A 19,537-nucleotide genomic window follows, 5' to 3' on the forward strand; every position below is an offset into this window, starting at 1 on the left:
GAGCAAGTTGTAAGAGAAATTTGAAATAAGCTGTTGTTTAGTCTAGAAGATGCTGCAAAAAATGTGATAATGGTTTGTAACTCAAAAGACCTGCTGGAAAGAGCTTCCTTTTATTGAATTACTGCAGAAGGGCCTAATAGCAGTGGTTTGCATTGCTAGAAAGGTGATGCAGCTTGGCTGTTCGGGAGGAGCTCCCAGCAGTAACTCAAGCCCTGAGGTAAGTCTCTCAGGGAGAAGGCAGGCTCTCTTTTTTTCCTAGACACATTTCACCGAAGGCTGTCCAGGGTAGTTTAAGCTCAGCAGATCCTGCCCTGGGGACAGAGTTAGACTCAAAGCTCCTATTTTTTTCTTGATGGAAAAAATTATGTTACATCCTCAAGGCAGCAGAATATTGCGGCTAGCATCAAGTATCAGAGCACATGTATCACACAACTAAATATAATTTTACAGGCTAATTTTTGACAGTGTCCCTCCATCCGTGCTAGATACTATGTTTAGATATTGCAGTAAAAGATACTTCTACCACTCCCACAGTGGTGATGCACATGAAACAACATTGAGCACAGATTAGCTCTTGAATTTCTCCAGGGAAACTTCACTGATATTCTAAAAACAAGCCAAATATGCAAAGGCCTGTTGCAGGAACGTATCTCAGTCTGTCTTTGGGCTCTTGGTGATACTTATCCATCCCTAGAAAAAATTCATGTAGCAGACACTACAATGATATTGCAGAGTCAATTCCTTTGCAAAGGATTTTCAAACCTTGTATTAAATCATTGCAAAGATGTGAAAATCCCCTGAAAGTAATCAACTGTGTAATGAATGGCAATGCTTTATTGCATGAAGCTGTATGAACCCAAGTGAGGAGATGATCCAGTGGTGGAAGGACCAGGGCTGTGGCCAAAAGCTGCAGCACTGTGATTCTCCCAGCAAGCTAGAGAGATGCCCCATGTCTCCTTAAACCACCTCCTCCCTGCTTTGGTGTCTGACACAACTCTAACTTCCAGCCTCACTTCCCAAGGGAGCAGGAGGACACGGAGGGAAGCCCATTCCCTGGGGCGTCATGCCAAGAATGTCCAGTTATTGAAGGAGCAGGAGGAAAGTCCATCACCAGAGTGTGGTGCCTCGGCTGGGTCAGCACAGGCAAGTGTGCTCGGGCAGGGCCACTTGCAAGCTGAGGGATGTCTTTTCGCATTTCTCCTTTGGAAATCTAACTTTCTTGATAAAAATCTAACTTTGGGTCCTTAGTCCTACACAAGCTCTGCATATAAGATAGGGGCTTGCCTTACAGGGGCAGCAGGTTGGATGCATGGATATATCCATGCTCCATAGGCTATGCTAGTAGGCCTCTCTGGAGCATATGTAAAACACGTGTAACCTTTATGAACTTGGTAACCTTTATGAACTTAGTAAACTTTATTAATTTATGAAGCAAAGCAATGCAGAGGTTTCCTGAGGTGCTCAGGATGGGGATGCTGATTCTTTACGGGCACGCTCCTTGTGCGGCGAGGGGCGCAGGCCGGGCAGGCACCGCGGGCCCTGCGGGCGAGGCGCCTCAGGCTGCGGATCACCCTCTGCGCCGCGGCTCTGCCCCCGCCCCGGCTGCCCCGGGCGGGCACTGCCCCTGCCCACTGCCAAGATGGCGCCTGCGGCTTCCCCGCCCCTCAGCGGGAGCGCGGGCGGGGCGGGCGATGTGGCGAGGCTCGGCCCCTCCTGCCCGGCCGCCACTCGCCGCGGCCCGGGTAGGCTGCGGGAGAGGCCGCGGGAGAGCGGCGGGAGCTGGGGGAGGCCGGGGCGCGGTAGGTGGCGGCGCGGGGCGGCCGGTCCCGGCCGGGAGCGGGTGGCGGCTCAGCGCAGGGCTCCTCCCGCGCCCCGCGGCTCTGCCCGGCAGCCGCTGGCCTGCGGGGCCCGCCGGGGTCCGGAGCGGCCGCGGAGCTCGGGGGCCGGGGCAGAAGGGCGGTGTCAGTTCTGTCACTGCCGGGCCGGGAGCGGCGGTACCCGGGGCTCCGGCGGCGCCGCTCGGCAGCCCCGCGGCTTCCCCCCCTTGCCAAAGCGAGCGAGCGCCACGAACGCTAAACGCCAGACCTCTCCGTCCCCGGCAATAGTGTCAGAGAGCAAAGCGGTGCGACCTGCCGCCGCCCGAGTCCCCAGCTTGTCTGTGGGCTTTAAGTGCGGATTTGTTTTCCTCCCTCCACCAAAGGCCTGAAGGGTATGTTTTCACTTTCAGAGATTAAAACCTAAGCGGCGCTGGCGAAGAACGGACATGCTTGACACTTGTCTGCAGTTGCTTGTGTTGCACCTCGTTGTTTACTCGAAAAGGAGAGACTGAGACCCTGTTACTTGGCTTCTTCTCGGGTTATGATATAACTAATAATAAAGCAAAACTGGAGGGAGCACCTGGAAACTGAGCATGGTAGGATCTTGAAGAGAAAAGTAGCTGGAATCGACGGGAAGAGGAAGGAGAGGAATGGCATCCCGAGAGAGACTGTATGAGCTTTGGATGCTTTACTGCAATAAGGTAAATATTTGTGTTTGTTTGCTTTTATCCTCTCTTGTTTGGTAGTCAGGTATTTAAATTGTAACGTCTTTTTTCTTGGAAATTGCATAGACATGATTAGCCTCGGAAAGGATGTAATTGCACTTAGAGTATTTACAGCCTCATCCCATGGTTTGCTGTTCAAGTTGGTCTTTTTTATGTTTGAGAATTGCAGTGTTCGTGGGTCAGTTTAAGTAGTTATTGTGGCTATATATTTTAACTATGTGAATACGTTTACATAATTCTTCATTTTGTAGCAATTAAGCTGTATTGTATTCATTTAATTCAGTGCTGCCTGGTATTTAGCTTTTTACTTACTAATTTCTCAACAGCTTCAGTTTTATTTAAACTTTTTTAGCAAAATCCTTCCCAAAGAGCAGATTTATTAAATAGCTCCAGAGTCTATTGCTGTAATATCTACGTACTCCATTGATAATGAATTTCCTTCACCTGGCAGAAATAATACAAAAATGCTGTCCTGCCTCCATTTGCGTTTTATAATGTAAAGCAATTAATGCGTTTAAAGCACATGTCCTAATTGCTGCCGGGTGTGCTGAGTATGTAGAGAACGATTGGATTGCAGATTATTGGAATAGGTGGCTGTAAAATAAATAGCATACAAAAAACAGCTGTAAAGGTGGAGGAAAGGACTGATCTACTGTCAGACAGGAGCTCAGTGGCAAGGGTAGCTTTTGATGGCCTTATTCTCTGGTTTTGTTTTGCGTTTTTGCAGTCTCATGCTTCGTCTGTATATCGGTTTCTTTAAGTCTCCAATCCAGTAGGACATTAAGGGTGGAACAGTCCTTCCCTTGTTCTTCCCACCTCATTTCTAGAGAGTGTGAGATGTTAAGTACAGACGGTTTAACACAAGTGCCCAAAGTACTTGTCTTAATTGTATTGTTTCCTAATTTTTGTACAGCCTTAGTCCTCTACATGTTGTTAAAACTAGTGCAAGCATAACAGCATGTTCTTACTGCTCCCCGTGTGAGTGATCTGCTGGGTTGAACCTTTGCCTTTTAAACCAGTGTAGTAATGATAATGGCAGTAGGAAGTGGAGTAGCACTGGAGAAGATGGATGTTTTGCCAGTGAGTTCATCGATGTGAGAGGAACAAATGCACTTGGAATACATTCAGAGAATCCAGACTTGACTCAGCTTTGGGAGACACTAAGGCCGCAGAGAGGAGCCAAGTTCTGAATTTCTTTGATTGGCTGTTCTTTGGCTCTTTCCTCCCTTGTTGTTTAAAATATTCATTTGTCTGTCTTGGACCCAATCCCCTTCTGCTGGAACCTTTCATTCAGATTGTATGCTATCTGTCTCCATGTTGTTCACAGCAGGAAGTTTGCATGAAGGAGTGCTGTTTAAAATGTGTAGTTTAGATCACTTGGGGGATGTTCAGTTTCTTTATGGGAATGATATGCCCACAGTCTACTCAGATCTCAGGTGGCAGAGGATGGGCTGTTTGAAATAAATAGTATCTTCATATGTTCAGTCTTCTCTTCTCTTAGCTATCAGTGACTTTTTTTGGCCTTTTATTCTTTCAGACCCATATATTAAGGGTGTGATTAAATGAATTTGTTTGTTAAGGGCTTGTTCCTAAGTAGCGAAACATATATTTTAAAAAATAGAATAGAGTGTCTTCAACATATAAGAGCAACTGGAGTGATTCAAAAAAAAGGAGTCTTCACTTTTTCAAGAAGTGTTAGGCACAAAACACTTGAGAGATAAGAGAAAAGTTTTTTCTCTTATCTCTCAACCGGTTCAGGTTAAAATGATATCTTACTCTGCTTGAGGCATGCATCCAGAATTAGAGTATTAAGCTTGGTGAAGTTAAGAGCAGATGAAGTTGTTATGTCTCCATCATGGGATGTAAAATGTGGGAGGCCTTAAAGTAAATAAGTTTATTCAGTCCACTTGGAAACATCTGTATATTGTGCTTTGTTCTTCTCAGAGCATCTAGCAGAATGGGAAGGTGTAGCAATAATTACCAGTGATAGGATATAGTGGTTTAGAGAAGTTGTTTATACCTGGGAGTGAAGTGTTTATACCTGCCCAGTGAAGTGTAGTATGTGGCACCGCAGTGACTGTCCCTGGATGACATCCTGGGAAATAAAGCTAGGCAAATTCTTCAAACTAGAAAATGGCTGGAGAGTGACAGTTGAGTAAGGCACAATGAATTCCTATTTATTGTGCCACAAATCCCAAATATGTGGCTTTAGCTTTTGCGGCCTTGTTAGCTACGGAAACAGTGAAATCCAAGCTACTACTTTGTGATGCTTCCGACTGTTGCTAATGGTCTTGTCTTTTGGTAATCGGGTCCTTCGTGATAATCTTTTAAATACAGCACCCTATGCTAAAGTAGCAAGGCTTTTCACAGCTTTCAAGTGCTACATAATGCTCTGTTACCATTTTACCATCTCTCCTGGGTCGTGACTTTTGTTCTTTGTGATCCCTTGACAAGTCTGGCAGCATCAGGTGTGAGTTGCAACGCTTAGTTTTGTGCAAAGTAACATTAGGAAGGCATTTCTCCATTTTCATTACTTCTTGTGCAGTTGAGGAATTGGAGATACGGGCAGATTGCAACATTCATCAGGATCTTTGCACGAGCAGTCTTTGGAAGACACCGTGTATGAGGTGGTTTAATTTTTGGGGTTTTTTTTTGTTGATGTTGTGGTGGGGTGTTTTGTTTGTTTGTGGTTTTGAAAAAAATTTTAAAATGCTTATTTTTTTTTTAAGATAATGTTTCAGTGTCTGCAAGAGTTTGGTTTTAGTTGATATTCAGTTGGTTTCATCTGGCAGTTTCTAATCTAAGGGTGGGATTTGGTTTTGGATTTTTTTTCTCCTTCTGTTTTCTAAAAGCTACAGATTGCAGTCTGCTGTTACAGATGAAAGTAGTAGCCACATTTGGTTTACAGCGCTTCTGATGTTGCACAGAAGCAGTTTAAAACTTCATTAGATTTAGTAAAATTTAGATTTGAGTCACTGGGGTTGTTACCACCATGTTGTATTATTCGCAGCCTAAGTCTGCTTTTGTCTTGAGTCTTTTGTTGGTTTTGGTTTTTTTCTTTCTTTTTTTCAATTTGTTATTGTTAAAGTTTCTGCATAGAGTGCCTTGTTAAGGATGTAACTTCCTGGTGATTTTTGGTTTCAAATGGTTTTAGTGGTTGGGGGATATTTTTCTTTTCAGTGAACTGTTATTGTACAATGCCTTTACTCAAATATTGATATGATTGTGAACTGCCGTCTTCTCATCCAAATGTTGGAATGAACATTTTAGGATAAATTAATTGCGTAGAATAGATAGCAAAGTTTTTTCCAGTTGATTGCCAGTTAAAAGCCTTCAATAACCTACAGAGGAGCATGGAACACTCCTTATGTAAGTGCATATTGAGCAGATACCTGAAAATCCTTTACTAATATAAGTGTACAGCAGGAGTAGAGCTCCATGCTTTCATGTGTGTCTGTGACTTCTTTGGGTTTGTGACAGAGCTAATTACCAGTTTTGTCTAGTAACAATAGACTGTCATGGCTGCAATATTACTATGGTAATATTGCTATTACTATTGAAATATTAGTTGATTAACCTTTTATTAGATATTAATTATATATGAGCATAGAAAATGTATATCTGTTTCATAATCCTCTGAAGTAATTTTTGCTGCAGATTCAAATTAAAGAGATTCAACCTCGGTCCTATCTGTAAGAGTTGAAGTATATGTAGTTCATCTCCAGTTGTTCTGTTAGGTATTTCAGACTCTTAGACATAAAGTGTGTCAGGATTTCTGATATTTTGGCTTTTATTCAGAAAGTGTTCAGATAGCCTTTTATATGAAGATTTTTTCTAATCTGTGAAAATAAGAGATCCTAGTTGCCTTCAAAAAGGATTTCAAAGGCATTAATGCAAGCACTTAACTGCCATATTCACATCAGTTTTCATGATACTACAATGGTTCTGAGCTTTTTCTTACACTCTTTTCTTCAATATAGCCCTGATTTCATTTAAATACTGCCTTTTCCTGTGAGATGGCACAATGATTTCAAGGGAAAGCTGTGAATGTTTTCCACTCAGTTTGGAGCCTGTGCTTCTCATTTTAAAGAGGGAATGTTCAACCTTGGTGTCATTGATACAGTCAGGGCTGGTTGTGTTAGCTGATCATAATGATCTGGTCTTTACTAATGTAGAGAGCTGAGACAGTCACATCCCTTGCTGTGTTAAGAGGAGCAGACCTGTGCATAAGCTGTTATCTCCAATGTGCTTTCTTACCTTGAGCTGCACCTCTCATTTGTTTTTACAAAATCTGATTGTATTGAGATAAATATTGTAGTTGTCCCTCACTGTGCCAGAGAGAAATCTTACATATTATAAATATCTTCTCATTTAATATTGTAACATTGTTTCTCAAAGAAATGTGCCTTTAGCCAAGTTATGCTTTGTTGTGGTGAGAAGCATATATTTCAACAAGAATATAATAAGCATTGATATGGAATTGTAAGCCCCATGTGAAACACTGGCCATTGCATCCCAAATGTGATCTCATCCTGACTTGGCTTGCCCTTGCCTTCCATTTTGTGCAGTTGCTGACTTGTCAGCGATGCAGATCACATTGCAATATATTGCCTTTGTTAGATTTGATAAAGAAGCATTCAGTTTACAGTTAGATGAATTTGAGCAAACCAAAAGCTCAGTAAAAGTAGTTTTTCATAATTCACCATCATGTAAATTCATGCCTCTGCTCAAACTAGTGAGTGAAGTCTTACAAGGAATTGCTGTGTAAGATATCTTTTCTGTAGATTGTTTTAAGTAAATTTCTTCGTTCCTAGGGAGTGTAACTTGTAGAAGAACATGTCACAAGTCACTTGTGGCCATGTAGTGACAAAAATATCTTTGTTCTGTCTCTATTCTAGAGGCTGAACTAAGAATGGATAGAGATAACAGTTGGTCTTCTGAATTAACAGTTGGTCCAATTCTGAATTAACTGCTATTTAAAGACATGTCTCCTAGTCCCAGAACTAACATAATTCTGATATTTACAAATATAGAACTTCTCATATAAATAGCTGACATCAGTATATGAGCCATCAGTCTCTTGAGTGTCTGTTTCCTTCCTTAATTATTAAGGCTAGGGTGACCTTGTGCTGGTGGTTTTTCAGACACAGAACAGAGACTGACACAGAGAATGCAGACTTCAGGTTGCAGTGAGGCAGCAGATAAATCTAAACAGGCAAACATGTAAGAAAACCATAAGTTTTTACAAGCTATGAAGAAATTATTGTTGCTCATTCTGTAATATATGTGGCAGTACATATATATATAGCTGCTACTGCTGGATAAAGGAGAGTCTGAGGTTTGTTCATGTTTTTGATGTAAGAATCAGGGTTTTAGTGGAGTCCAACATAAGGTTAGAATTTCCACATGTCTATGGGTTTGTGGATCAGCACTTTACAGAACCAGTAAGAAACATCCAGTTCTGAACATGCCAACAAATAATAATTCAGATCAAGCTTTTATTGATGTGAAAGAATTGAGTGTTTCTTAAATGGAATGATATATCACAAAGCTATGAACACAGGCTTCTGGTTCTATGTGTTGATGCTCTAATATAGAGAGAAATTAACAAACCCTGCATCGTTGTGTGTGTCTGAGTTAGAGCTCTTTTAACTCGGTCAGCTGGGCAGATCTGGGGATGGCTTGTGTCCTGGTAAGAGAATATTGCCGAATCAACTCAAATATGCAGTGTGTTTGTGCTGATCACTGAAATGAGAGAAAGGCTTGCTAGCTGTCCATTGAGCAGCATTGGACCTTGAGGCCTGAATCCCAATGTTGTCAGTAGACACTGTTAAAATATTTACAGGCTTCAGAAAGGTTAAACAGCTGCTGTAGGGGAGAGAAGAGCTTCTCTAATTACTGAGCTTTTCTTGCTGGAAGAATTATATGTGAGTATGGGAGCAAACATCAAAACATGCACATCTCAACAGGACAGATAAGAACCTTTTTTCTTTAAAAAAACCACCGCTTTGCTCAAGTCTTACTTTTCCAATTTATCTTCTGCTAAATGGGAGGCTGCAGTGGAGGACACTGGGAGATAGGACAGGGAGCACCAAGAAATGAAAACTGTATTTGGTTATTCTCCTCATAAACCCTGTCTTAAGTTTGGTATCTCAGGCTTCTCCAAGTATCTCCAAATCTAAACATTAGCTGTGAGTTCTCTGTGCTGGTACGATGTTTGTGTGTGTTGATGCATTCTCTGATATTTAAAGCATAATCCAATTTATGATTGAGGATTACATTTGCCTTTAGTAAGCAATGGGAATAAATGATATTAAATACATAGTGAGTGGGTAAATAACACACTTCTTTTCTATACCCTGCTTTACTCTTGGGAGTAAAGCAGGGTATAGAAAAGAAGTGTGTTATTTACAGATATCTGGCTCTAGTTAATTGTGCTGATCATTTAAAAACTGAACCAGCAGAAATGCAGGTTCAGTTTTGAAGAGCATTTGGGCAAGTAACCCATATTCTGCTTTACCGTAGTTTTTGAGGGTTTTTTTTTTTCAAGTGTGATTTTGAAAAGTGGATATGTGGTTTTTAAATTATACCCCTTCAGTCTATACATTAATTATACCTTCAGTGTATAGCTGAGCTTCAGTATGTTAAGTAAGGCCAGGTGAGACTGAGGAGGCAAAACCAAGTAGTTAAATCCATAGCTAAAGATACAGAAATTGATTTTAGTTTTATTTGGGGTAATCACAATTGCTTGGGTTGTCTTTAAGGCAATACTAGAAGATTAAAAATATTTTTTGTTTTGAGAAGAGAAGGAAAATATTAAACTTTAAAGTAAAGTTTGTGAGCTAAATTTTATCATGATTGGCAGCTATAGGCTTATTTTGGTAGAAATCCCTATGCTAAAGAGAATTTTTAACTTGTCCTAAAATAGTTGTTTCTATCATGATTCACTGCAACTTCCATTTATAAAACAAAGCATCACCACTCCATCCCTTTTTGCTTTTAATTCTGGAAATGGAACAGAATGCTTGTGCGGATGTTGAAAACGGAAATTTATAGTTACTTGCCAGGAGCTTTTCTTCTTTTGGATCCACTGATTCAAAATTCAGTATTTTGATTATAATGGGAAGTTGAGCCCAAGGTGATTCCACAATCAATTATAATTGATTGATTGAATTTTTCAAGGCAGTTATGCCAGTTTACAATGAAGTTTTTTACATGAAGTTTTTTACTAATTCTAACTGTGGTGTTGCTGCTATAACAAAGCTTTTCATATTTTGTCTTGGCGTTTTATGTGAAAGGTTCACAAAAAGCATAGGCACTGTGTCATATTGCAGAGTAAAGGCTGCTAGAAGTTCTCATGCTGGAAATGTAGCCTTTTATGTCTGAAAACATGAAGAGGAAAGAGGTCCCTTAACACAGATCTTCTAATTCCCAAATGAATAGTTTATTTCAAACAGTGTTGAGAAATGTTCTGCAATTCTGCATTATGCAGACTACTTCAGTTAATTTAAAGCTGAGTAAACTCAGCAGTGATCTAAAGGCAATGTTTCATGTTTAGTTTCCTAATGTTACATTTTGTAAGTCTAATTGAATCTTGACACCAAAGGATTGTTCTTATTTTGAATAAAATGCTTGGGGATGAGGGATTGCTTATGATAATGCCAGTGCCAGTGAGATTTTATGGTTGTGCTTCTAAGCTGAAATCCACTTTGAAGGTTGACTGAGAGCTAGCACAGGAGTCAGACCCGGCTGGCTGTTTGATGGCTGCATGTTAAATTTAACAACTTCAAACAACTGCCTTGTCCAACAAGTCAGGCTTGTCTGATAGCCGGACTCTGAACTGCCCTGCAGGGAATTTTTGCCTTTAGAGCATGGAATGTGACCCTGCCAAGAGCCTCGGGTGGATCCAGCTTTTGTTTTAGCTACTAATACTTCCTGAACATATCTATAAAATTCTACTGAGCTTTGCCCTTGCAGTTCTTTGCCTGAAGCCTTAGTAGAAATGGAAGTTGCTACTAAATCTAAAATAAACCCTTTATATAAATACATAAATAGTCTTGGTGTGAAACCTTGGGTAATTGTATCTGAATTCCACAGGCACGGGGATGAAGACTCAGTTGGGAGGACTTCAGTGCCAGTTTTGTGTAAAATGTTTTCATTTAACTGAGAGCTAGCAGCAAGACTAGTACTACCTGGCTTCTTAATGGATATAAAAAAAAAGTTATATTGGTTCAAACATTTCTTGTGACTTTCTGGCATAGATTGAAAAATAAGAGTGTATTAGAACATTTTTGTCATTAATTTAATCAGTTTTCATAGAGACCAGAGAAGGCTCCTGTGATTTCCAGACAATTCAGTGTATCAAAGACAAGAGCCTGTCCCAAGCTCGTGTAGATTTTGGCTGTAGTTTCTTTTCACTTCCTTGCCTTAGAGAAGCTCCTGCCTGTCTAAAGGGCATCAGAGTAAATCCCCACTGGGCTATGGTCTTTGCCTCAGTGTGGTTCAGTGCTGAAGGTGAAGAACACCACCTGTAAGAACAGCCTTTCTGGTGTTTATACATCCAAATTGCAAGTGTGAACACTCCATGGGAATCTTGATAATTGGTTGGCAGAATTTAGTCACAGTTACAGTATTGCAGTGCATACTGGGGACCAGTACAATGGGTTTATTTAGCAAATGTTTTTTCCCTAGCATTGTACTAGCTATGTTGGAAAAGAAAAAAAAAAACAACCTAACCCTCCTGTGGCTGTTTCATGGGAGATGGGTTTAGTGTGTTATGGTTTGGAGTGGTTTTTGAGGTTATTTTCAGTACCTGTTAGAAACACTCCACTGCTCAGGCCTGGCAGTGGTTTTTTTTTTTTTTTTTTTTTTATGTAAAGGGCTGTAGCTGAGAGGATCTTGGGGAAATGGTGGCCTGAAGGGTGGTGTGTCATTGTGCTAGGTTGGGTTATTTGTCTGGTTTTTTTAATGAAAACCAGAGGTATTTAGGGAAGGGAAGGAACAAGGAAGTACTTTCACTTTCAGCTGCTCTGAGCTACATTTGATTTAATTGGCACAAAGGACTTTTTTGTCATAAGTGTAGGTGACACTTATACTGCTATAGCACTTTCAAAGGCCTTCATTACAGTGGGCAGAGCTCAGAAGCCCAAGCATAGCCTCTGCAAACTTATGGATATTAACAAAAGAAGTTTTATACTGCTGGGCTCTTTATTTTGTTTGTGTTTTCTTCATAGACTTTTGTTACAGTGACACCTTTAAGATAGCCTTGTTAAAACTCTAGTTGTTTCCATTTATCACTATGAAGAGAAATGGCTGACTTAAGTTCTATTTTACCTTCTTGGAGTTCAAGCCATGGGGAAATTATCTTGCAGAAGTTTTAAGGCATGCAGTTTCTATGTGTGAATTATTATTCAAATAAATGACATAAATCTGGCCTGAACAAAAGCTAGGCAGGTTTCGGGTAAATAAATTAAAAGCTTAGGCTTGTAACATAGGAGGCTTTAAAGGTTTCAGAAAACAGCATTTCTTATCTTGTAGTAATTGAAAAGTTGTAACTGGTGAAAGGCATTTTATTACCTCTTAGAAGCTTCTTCCTGCTTTTACTGCTTCTGCACCAGTCAAAAATGTCCTTCTTGATTTCTTGCTGATCTAAAATGACGTGTCTGCAGAGTGTGTGTGGTGGGGCTGGAATAGAATACCAATCCTCACATTGGTTTATCACAGTTTAGCCTTGTGGTGTATTACCAAAGCATACATTGCTTTGTAAACTGTGCTCTCAAAGTGCATCTTCAACCAGCACCACAGAAAACAATTTGGGGCTGTTTTCTGACATACAGCCTCCAGCTACCTGTCTGCAGAATGATAGCAAAAGGGTAATTTTCAAAGAGGGGAAATACATTCCATAGTTTTTGCTGCTTTTGCTGGTCACAAGGTGTCCTTCTGAGCATTTATGATGCTTTATTCTGGTGTTCTACTGCTTCCTTAGGAGGACCACAAATGTAATGTAGTAGCTCACAATTTACAGTGAATCAGGTGGAGCTGAGGTTGCAGTTCAGTGATTTGTTGCCCTCAGTAGCATCATGGATCCCATGGGATGCTCTCTTCTGACACCTAGTAACACAGATATTTGTCATATTGCAACATGTACTGGCTTGGAAAGTTGATCTGGCCTTGGAGAACACAAATGTATTAATGTTAAATTAAGGTTAATTTGTGTTCTGCTCTTAATATGGTTTATTGTTGTGGGACAATAGAGGATTCTTGAAAAGATGAGTGCGGGGGAGGACTTAACAGAAATACATTCTTTTTCATTTTTCACTCCACCACATTTAAACTCCAGATTAGGTGGGACCAGCTGACCACAAGAAAAAGTTCAGTTCAAGCTAAAGATGTTGGGTAGGACAATTGCATTATACATCAAATCACAGTGTAAACAAAACAGCTGATACCTGTCATTACTGCCTGGTTTTATTATGAACTTGGAATATTAAACCACTATAAAAAGGCTCCGTTTCTCCTAAACTATGATACCTTTGGTTTGAAAGAAGGTAAGATGCATCTGACTCCCATAAGCAGGTCTGTGGAAAGGTTGTATGTATTTTGCTGTGTTTTAGGACATTTATATATATTTGCCAAGGGTAACATTTACCATTTTCAGTTTCCTTTCCTAAAACTTCTTCAGTAAAATCTAGATTTTCTTGGAGCTTTCAACAGGAGACTGGTGCCCAATAAAGAAAAAAGAAAACCTAGGCCAGATTTGAACTTAGAAAGCTGTTTATAGCTTCTGTTTCTGACATTATTGACATAACTTACATGAAATATCTTCACTGTAGCCCATTTGCTGAATATTTTGTCACTTTTTCCTGGAATGAACTTCTGCTTCCCAAGTCTTTATTTTTGTTCATTTCTGGAAAGGAGGCCTGCCTCTGTTAGCTGCTGTATAATGGAGATCTATTTCTTGATGTTTCTCTTGTTGCTAAGTGATCTTGTTTACTTTTTTGCCTTCATGATTTTTAAAAAAAAAATAATTGTCCAAGTGGTTTTGAGTTAGTGATGCTGCTTGGATGGAAATCTCTATATATGACTCTGAGTCAACTGTTGCATAAACTGTTTTCTACTGGCACATACCAGTAGTGCTACCTGGTATTTTGATATAAAATCTGATTATTTTCAGAACTTGGAATATTACATTATTAATTGACTGGCAGGGGATTGAGATGAAGGGAGTTGGGTTGAATTGTGTGCTGCAGGGAATAATCAAAAACAGTATGGCAGTTCTTGGTTTTTACCAGGGGCAGGAAGAGTTCTAGTGCAAAGCAAATTGAGCAGGCTGTGCTCTACAGGTAGGCAAAAACTTCTGGCTGTTTTGTAACATGTGGTTTACTTTAGTGCTTACTTAAATAATGGAAAAGTGAATAAAATCAGAGATGAGGAGAAGAAAGAATATGAAAGAGGAAGAGATTAGGAATTAAGCAGAAGAACGGGAAATAGGACAACTAGGAAAAGTGAATAAGAAAGTGCCGTAAAGTCAGCGGAAGCGAATAATCAGATAAGGTGTGTATCTAGCTGAGGGTTATATTTGGCATCTGTTGTCACAGGACCTGAACACATTTTTTATATAATTAATAGTGATAGTGAAGTAAATTGTGTCTGGATGTTTGTGACACTTCTTGCTTGAGTTGAGGGTGGTTTTTGGGGACACAGAGAAGGGAAAAGGTCTAGAATGAGAAGGGGGTTCCCATGCTTTATAACTCCTGTATGTGCTGTGGAAAGATGGTCTGGGAAGAGCTTTGCATCACTTGAGGTTTTGGATTTATGTGTTTATTTTATTCTGAGGTTGTTTGCGTGGTTTTTTATAACTTTGGTTTTTTTTATTTCTTTCCTATGTGGAGGGTTCTTTCATAGGCAGCTATTTTACACTGTCAGGACTCTCTGTCAGTCTTTCTTGGTGACTCTTTTACACTGACATTGCTACAGAAGAGTGTGTGTGTTGGAGATATTCACTGTTTGCTCTTCATCTTAACTCCACAGGGAAACATTATCTTATTTGGGAACATCTGTGGTAATATAAAGGCAACAAACAAAAGGGAGGAGATACAGAAGAGGGAAAAGGATAAAGAAAAATGTTTTCAACTTCTGCAAAATGTTATAAATTAGGGAGTGGATTCAGAATCATTTGTAATGTCAAATAGTTCAGGCAAAAATTTTGGAAGTGTTTTGAAAAGTATTTGTGGTGTAAAGCATGGGACTGTGTGCATGTGTCTTAATGAACAAAAACAGTCATGGCAAAGGAATATGTTAGCTATGGGCTGGCAACTTGTTTTGAAAAGTAGGCAGCATGACTTCTAAAGTAAGACTTCCTCAAATGCATATTTTGAAAGCATTTCCCTGTGTGGTTTGAAGTAGTCTACAATCTGTCCCAGTTCCTGGGACAGTGTCTAGCCCTGAGGGACAGCTGGTCACAAACACAGTCTTTGTGCTCTGCTATGAACAGCTAGGAAGCTTAAATATAACTTTGTCTGTTAATAGCTACCTAATATGCAAGTCATAGTTTCTACATTGTGTTTCTGAACACCATCTGTCTCTAATCTGCTGTTATCTGCCATATTGACCTATGAGTGAAGCAAAAGAGAATTACTTTATGTTGAGGATTGCTCTTAGGGTTCTTATTTAATTTTATGAGCCATAAGGAGAGTTGTGTACTAGTATCTATGGTATCAAGGCTAAAATGCATTCTAGTAAGTTTGGAAATCTGGTATGGATGACTCTGGAGAAGAAGTTAAGATTGTTTATGAGGGGAAAAGCTAAAATGCTTTGGTTGACACTGGTGCCAAGAAGAGGAGATGCATAAACTAATGAGTAGAAGAAAAATGTCCCATCAGCACAATGTGGCTGAAAATTTCAAAGTACACAGGTGGTGGTGGAGGTTTTTTTTTCTTTTGGTTCTAAAAAATGTGTATTCCTTCCTTTCTCCCAGTTGAAATGCATTAAATAGGAACTTTTTATTTGAGGCAGTATTACAGAGCTGTTGGTAGATGACCTTGAGTGCAATATTGCCTAATGTTCTCTTTCTTTTTACAGAAAGATCCAGATTACCTGAAGCTCTGGTTGGATAGTTTTGTGTCTAGCTATGAACAGTTTCTGGATGTGGACTTTGAGAAGCTGCCAACGAGGTATGTAGAATTACAGACCTGTTTATCTTTCCCTGATACCTGAAACAGACCTGGCTGAGAGCCCAGTCCTCTTCAATGGCAGTGCTGCCTTTAAACAAAAGTAAGTTTTTTAGTTGTCAAGTGGCACTCCCATTCATTTGAAGGTCAGGTTGGGTTGGGAATGATGAAACTAGGCAAATACTGGTATTTGCATTGTATTAGGAAATTGGTATGAGTACTTCTTGTTCTTGCTCATAGAAATATAGTTGTTATTCTTCGTATTCCTTATAATTCTTTTGAATAAGTATTCACTAAATGTTGCATATGAAGTAGTGTTTACTATCTGCATCAGCAGTGACAGAAGAGAAGCAAGATATAGGTGAAGAATTTGTAGTTTTATTTCAGGGTTTGCTTTAAGATTAAGGGTGAATAAAATTCTCAATGAAAGATTTGGGTGTCTTAGCTGAAAACATTTAAAAATTAAAATATGCACCAGTTATAGACTTGAGAGGGATTTCTTTGCATCCATGAAGACTTCAGGGTTAAGAGTATTGCTGACTTCCCTCATGTTGCTGACCAAAAGTTCCCACTTAAAATCATGAGAGTCCATTGGAGCCTAATTTCAGAGTTTTTTAGTATTTTAAATTTGTATGCAGTGTTATCATGATTGTGTTTTCATGTCTAACTTTGAAAATGAGGAGTAAAAGCTTAGGCATGGGATGTTTTCTCTTGCTTTTGAGGTGCTTTGATGAACATGGGATTTTAAGAGAAACCAAATGTTAAAGGATTCAGACTTCATGAGAACTGGTGTCAGTATTGTAGCTGATACCACCAATGGTGTTTGAAAGCATAGAATGATGCTCCTTGCATGTGGCTGCATTCCAAGCCTTGTTGAAATCAATGGAAATTCTTTAATGGGCTTTGGATCAGATCCTGTTTGAAGTGCAAGTGATAGCCTCGACTGTTACAAGGAAATGAAGAATGTGGCAACTACATCTCAGCAGATAAAACCTGCACTTCCCAACTCTTTGTATTAAAATGTCCTCATAATCCTATATGAGTGCAAAATATATAGTGCAATTACCAGTGAGCAAGACCTTCAAGTTAATTCTGTTCTCTTTCTAAAAATTTTTTTTCTAGTGTCAAAAATGCATCTTACCATGTTTAGTTAAGGAGAAAAGTTTGTCTTTTGATGCAGGTTATCTTTAACATACTATTTAGTATTGAAATATGAACACTGGAAGCTAAGAATCTCTTGGTGCTTTGATTTGTAAGTTTTTTTAATATATTTGTACTCTGAGTTTAAGTGATTTTGAGTGTATGTGTTCATGGTTTTCATGTTGGGTTTTTTCAGCACCATAAAGCTTTGCAGAGCAGTAGCAGCATCTACATTGTGATAAATGGTGACTTTACTGAGTGTAAAAATAATGTGTGTTTTTCTGAGCTTAATGACAGGATTAGTGATTTAGTCTGGAGGAATAGAACCATGTGGATTTAGACTCATTTGTGTAACAGATGCAAGGAAAAAGCATCAAAACAACATAGGGATGAAGGCAGATCCTCCCTGTGCTTTTATGTCTACAATAAGAAAACCCACGGTGATCAGATACTAGAGTTAACAAAGAATTGCAGTTTCTGCCCATACATGCATTTGCTATGTATTCAGGCATGTGAAAAGTGTCATCTTTTTGGGCTGTGTCAATTGTATTGCATGTCTTTACATTGTGGAAACAGTGTTACTGAGGCCATGAAAAAGAAAATAGGTCAGTGTGGAACGGCCAAATGCTGATTTCCAGTGACTCCAGGGGCCACGGGACCCTGTGGACTCACTTTATTTATTTATTTTTCTTTAACTGGATTCCTTATTAGACAACTAATTCTGTCTGTTGGTCTTAAAAAAGTGTGATGCTAACTAAAATGAGAAACTGACTGCACCAAGATTTTTTCTTTTTTTCCTTCTATAAATCTTGGTGTGTTTTACAGCTGTATGCCTGAAAGACCTTGTGTAGTGAAGGGCTAATGCCAGGAAATAATGAGAAACTGTTCAGGGAGAAGGCTTGTACAAATTGCTGGACACAACTAACTTTTTAGAAGACAGGCATGACATTGTGTGTCAGTAGAAACCTTATGTGGTGGTTTTTAGCATCCAAGAAAATACCAGTTAAGAAATGTGAAGATTCTGTGACAGGTTTGGTTTTGGGCTTTTTCCTTTCTGAAAGAAGGACTCTTAAGTGGCGCTGTCACTTGCTGATTTAACTCATAAGGTTTATTTTTTGTATAAATTAGAATATCTAATTTCTTGAAGTCTGCTTTTGAAATGTGAAAGATGCTAAGCAGTACAGAATTAGGAAACCTCTAAATATAGTGTGTGAGTATACCCACTATGATTTGACTGTATAAGTAGAGCTTATACAGTTAGCAGCTTATAGGCTTATACAGCTTCAGTTCTTCCCCTGTTTTTATGCCTCTACTCTGTATGAAATGGCTCATTGATGATGTTATTAATGATTTTGCTGAAAAGATGAATATAGCTGCTGCCAAAGGCTAATGGTTTGATCATTGAGCACAAAAGACCAGCACACCTGTCTGTTATTTCCCTCAGAACGTGTAACCATGTCATATGTATTTACCATAAAAAGGATGAAATCTCTACCAGCTGGTGTGAGGATTTTTTCTCCTCATTGGAGAGGAATTGTCATTTGATTCAATACTTTTAAAAATAACAAAGGCCTCCGGAGTGTTTGTCATACTTCTTTTCTGCTTTTGGTTTGCATGATCTTGAGCATAGGAGCTTAATGGAAGCTCATGCAAAGTACCACAGAAACCATATTTTATTAACTTGCTGACTTCAAACCCACATAAAAATGATGCAGAAATCACGATAGAAATGCTGATTACATGGTTTGTGTGATTGCATGGTGATTGTTGAAAAGTAAAGCCTGGTTTGCTACAGCAGCTTTTACCACTGGGGGAGGAAAGCTCCCAGCGTGTTTGAGCTGGAATAAGTGCCTCTGATGTGGAGGTGGTTCAGTTCCCTTCCAGACACCTGACAGAGTTTGTATGGCTGCATAACCATGTTAACATCATGAAGGAAATTATAAATAGAACTTGACACAAATGGGATTATTATTATTTTTTCTTATATTTTTGAGGTACGGTACCAGCATCAAGTAACGAGATAGAGTATGTATTTTATATTGATTTATTTCCTTCCTTTTGGAGTACTTACTTTAAACAATGACTTTGGTCGGGAAAATTGGTACTACATGTCAGCAAATTTAGATCTTTGTTTAAATCTAAGGGTTTTTGGTGGTATAGTAGTAATTTGGTCTGGAGTGAAAACAAGCTTGATTGGTTATAAATATTTGCATTTATTTATATACTCTGTAGTGTATTAGTTTTGTGTAATGCCAGTTAGGATTTCTCATGCTGGTCTCACACATCTCTCCTAAATTCTCATGGGTTGTGCAACACAGGCAGCTACTGCAAAGAAAACATTCTTTGGGATGTGAGGCATGAAGGGTATGCTGTTTGCTCTCTTGTAAAGCATTTCATGATCTTACTGAAAAAGACTTGTTGGCCATTTTAGGGAATTAACTTCTGGAGATATGATTTCAGCTGTCAAAAATTAAAGTTTTCCTAATACTGAGAGGGAATTAACAGAATCTGAAATACAGAATATGAATTATCAGATTATGAGAAACCATGCTTGTAGTTCTAGAGAGTGTGGATCTTTTAGCATCTTGAGGGGTGAAGTTGTTATCACAGAAATTAAAATTTCTTTCTTGGCATTTGTGTTGGAAAAAAATAAGCATTTGCTCTCAGTTTTGTGGTTAGTGTTGCT

The 19,537-nt window shown here is 39.3% G+C and overlaps 1 protein-coding gene across 6 annotated transcripts in view; it reads left to right on the forward strand.

The window, feature by feature from the left end:
- The first annotated feature begins 1,674 nt into the window (after positions 1-1,674).
- The window catches only part of NBEAL1 (neurobeachin like 1), a 74,700-nt gene continuing 56,837 nt past the window's right edge, over positions 1,675-19,537 (forward strand). Inside the window, exons 1-3 of one of the 6 annotated variants that reach the window (XM_018911598.3) lie at positions 1,675-1,742; positions 2,228-2,518; positions 15,623-15,714. In XM_018911598.3, coding sequence (XP_018767143.3) covers positions 2,468-2,518; positions 15,623-15,714 — 143 coding nt within the window. In that variant the 5' untranslated portion in view covers positions 1,675-1,742; positions 2,228-2,467. Of the gene's footprint in view, positions 1,800-1,819; positions 2,123-2,227; positions 2,519-15,622; positions 15,715-19,537 lie in introns of those variants that run through there. The other 5 variants (XM_050976724.1, XR_007777953.1, XM_050976726.1 and 2 more) reach the window with 5 other exon arrangements.

Source organism: Serinus canaria, chromosome 7 (genome assembly GCF_022539315.1).
Source record: "Serinus canaria isolate serCan28SL12 chromosome 7, serCan2020, whole genome shotgun sequence".
Lineage (NCBI taxonomy): Eukaryota > Metazoa > Chordata > Aves > Passeriformes > Fringillidae > Serinus > Serinus canaria.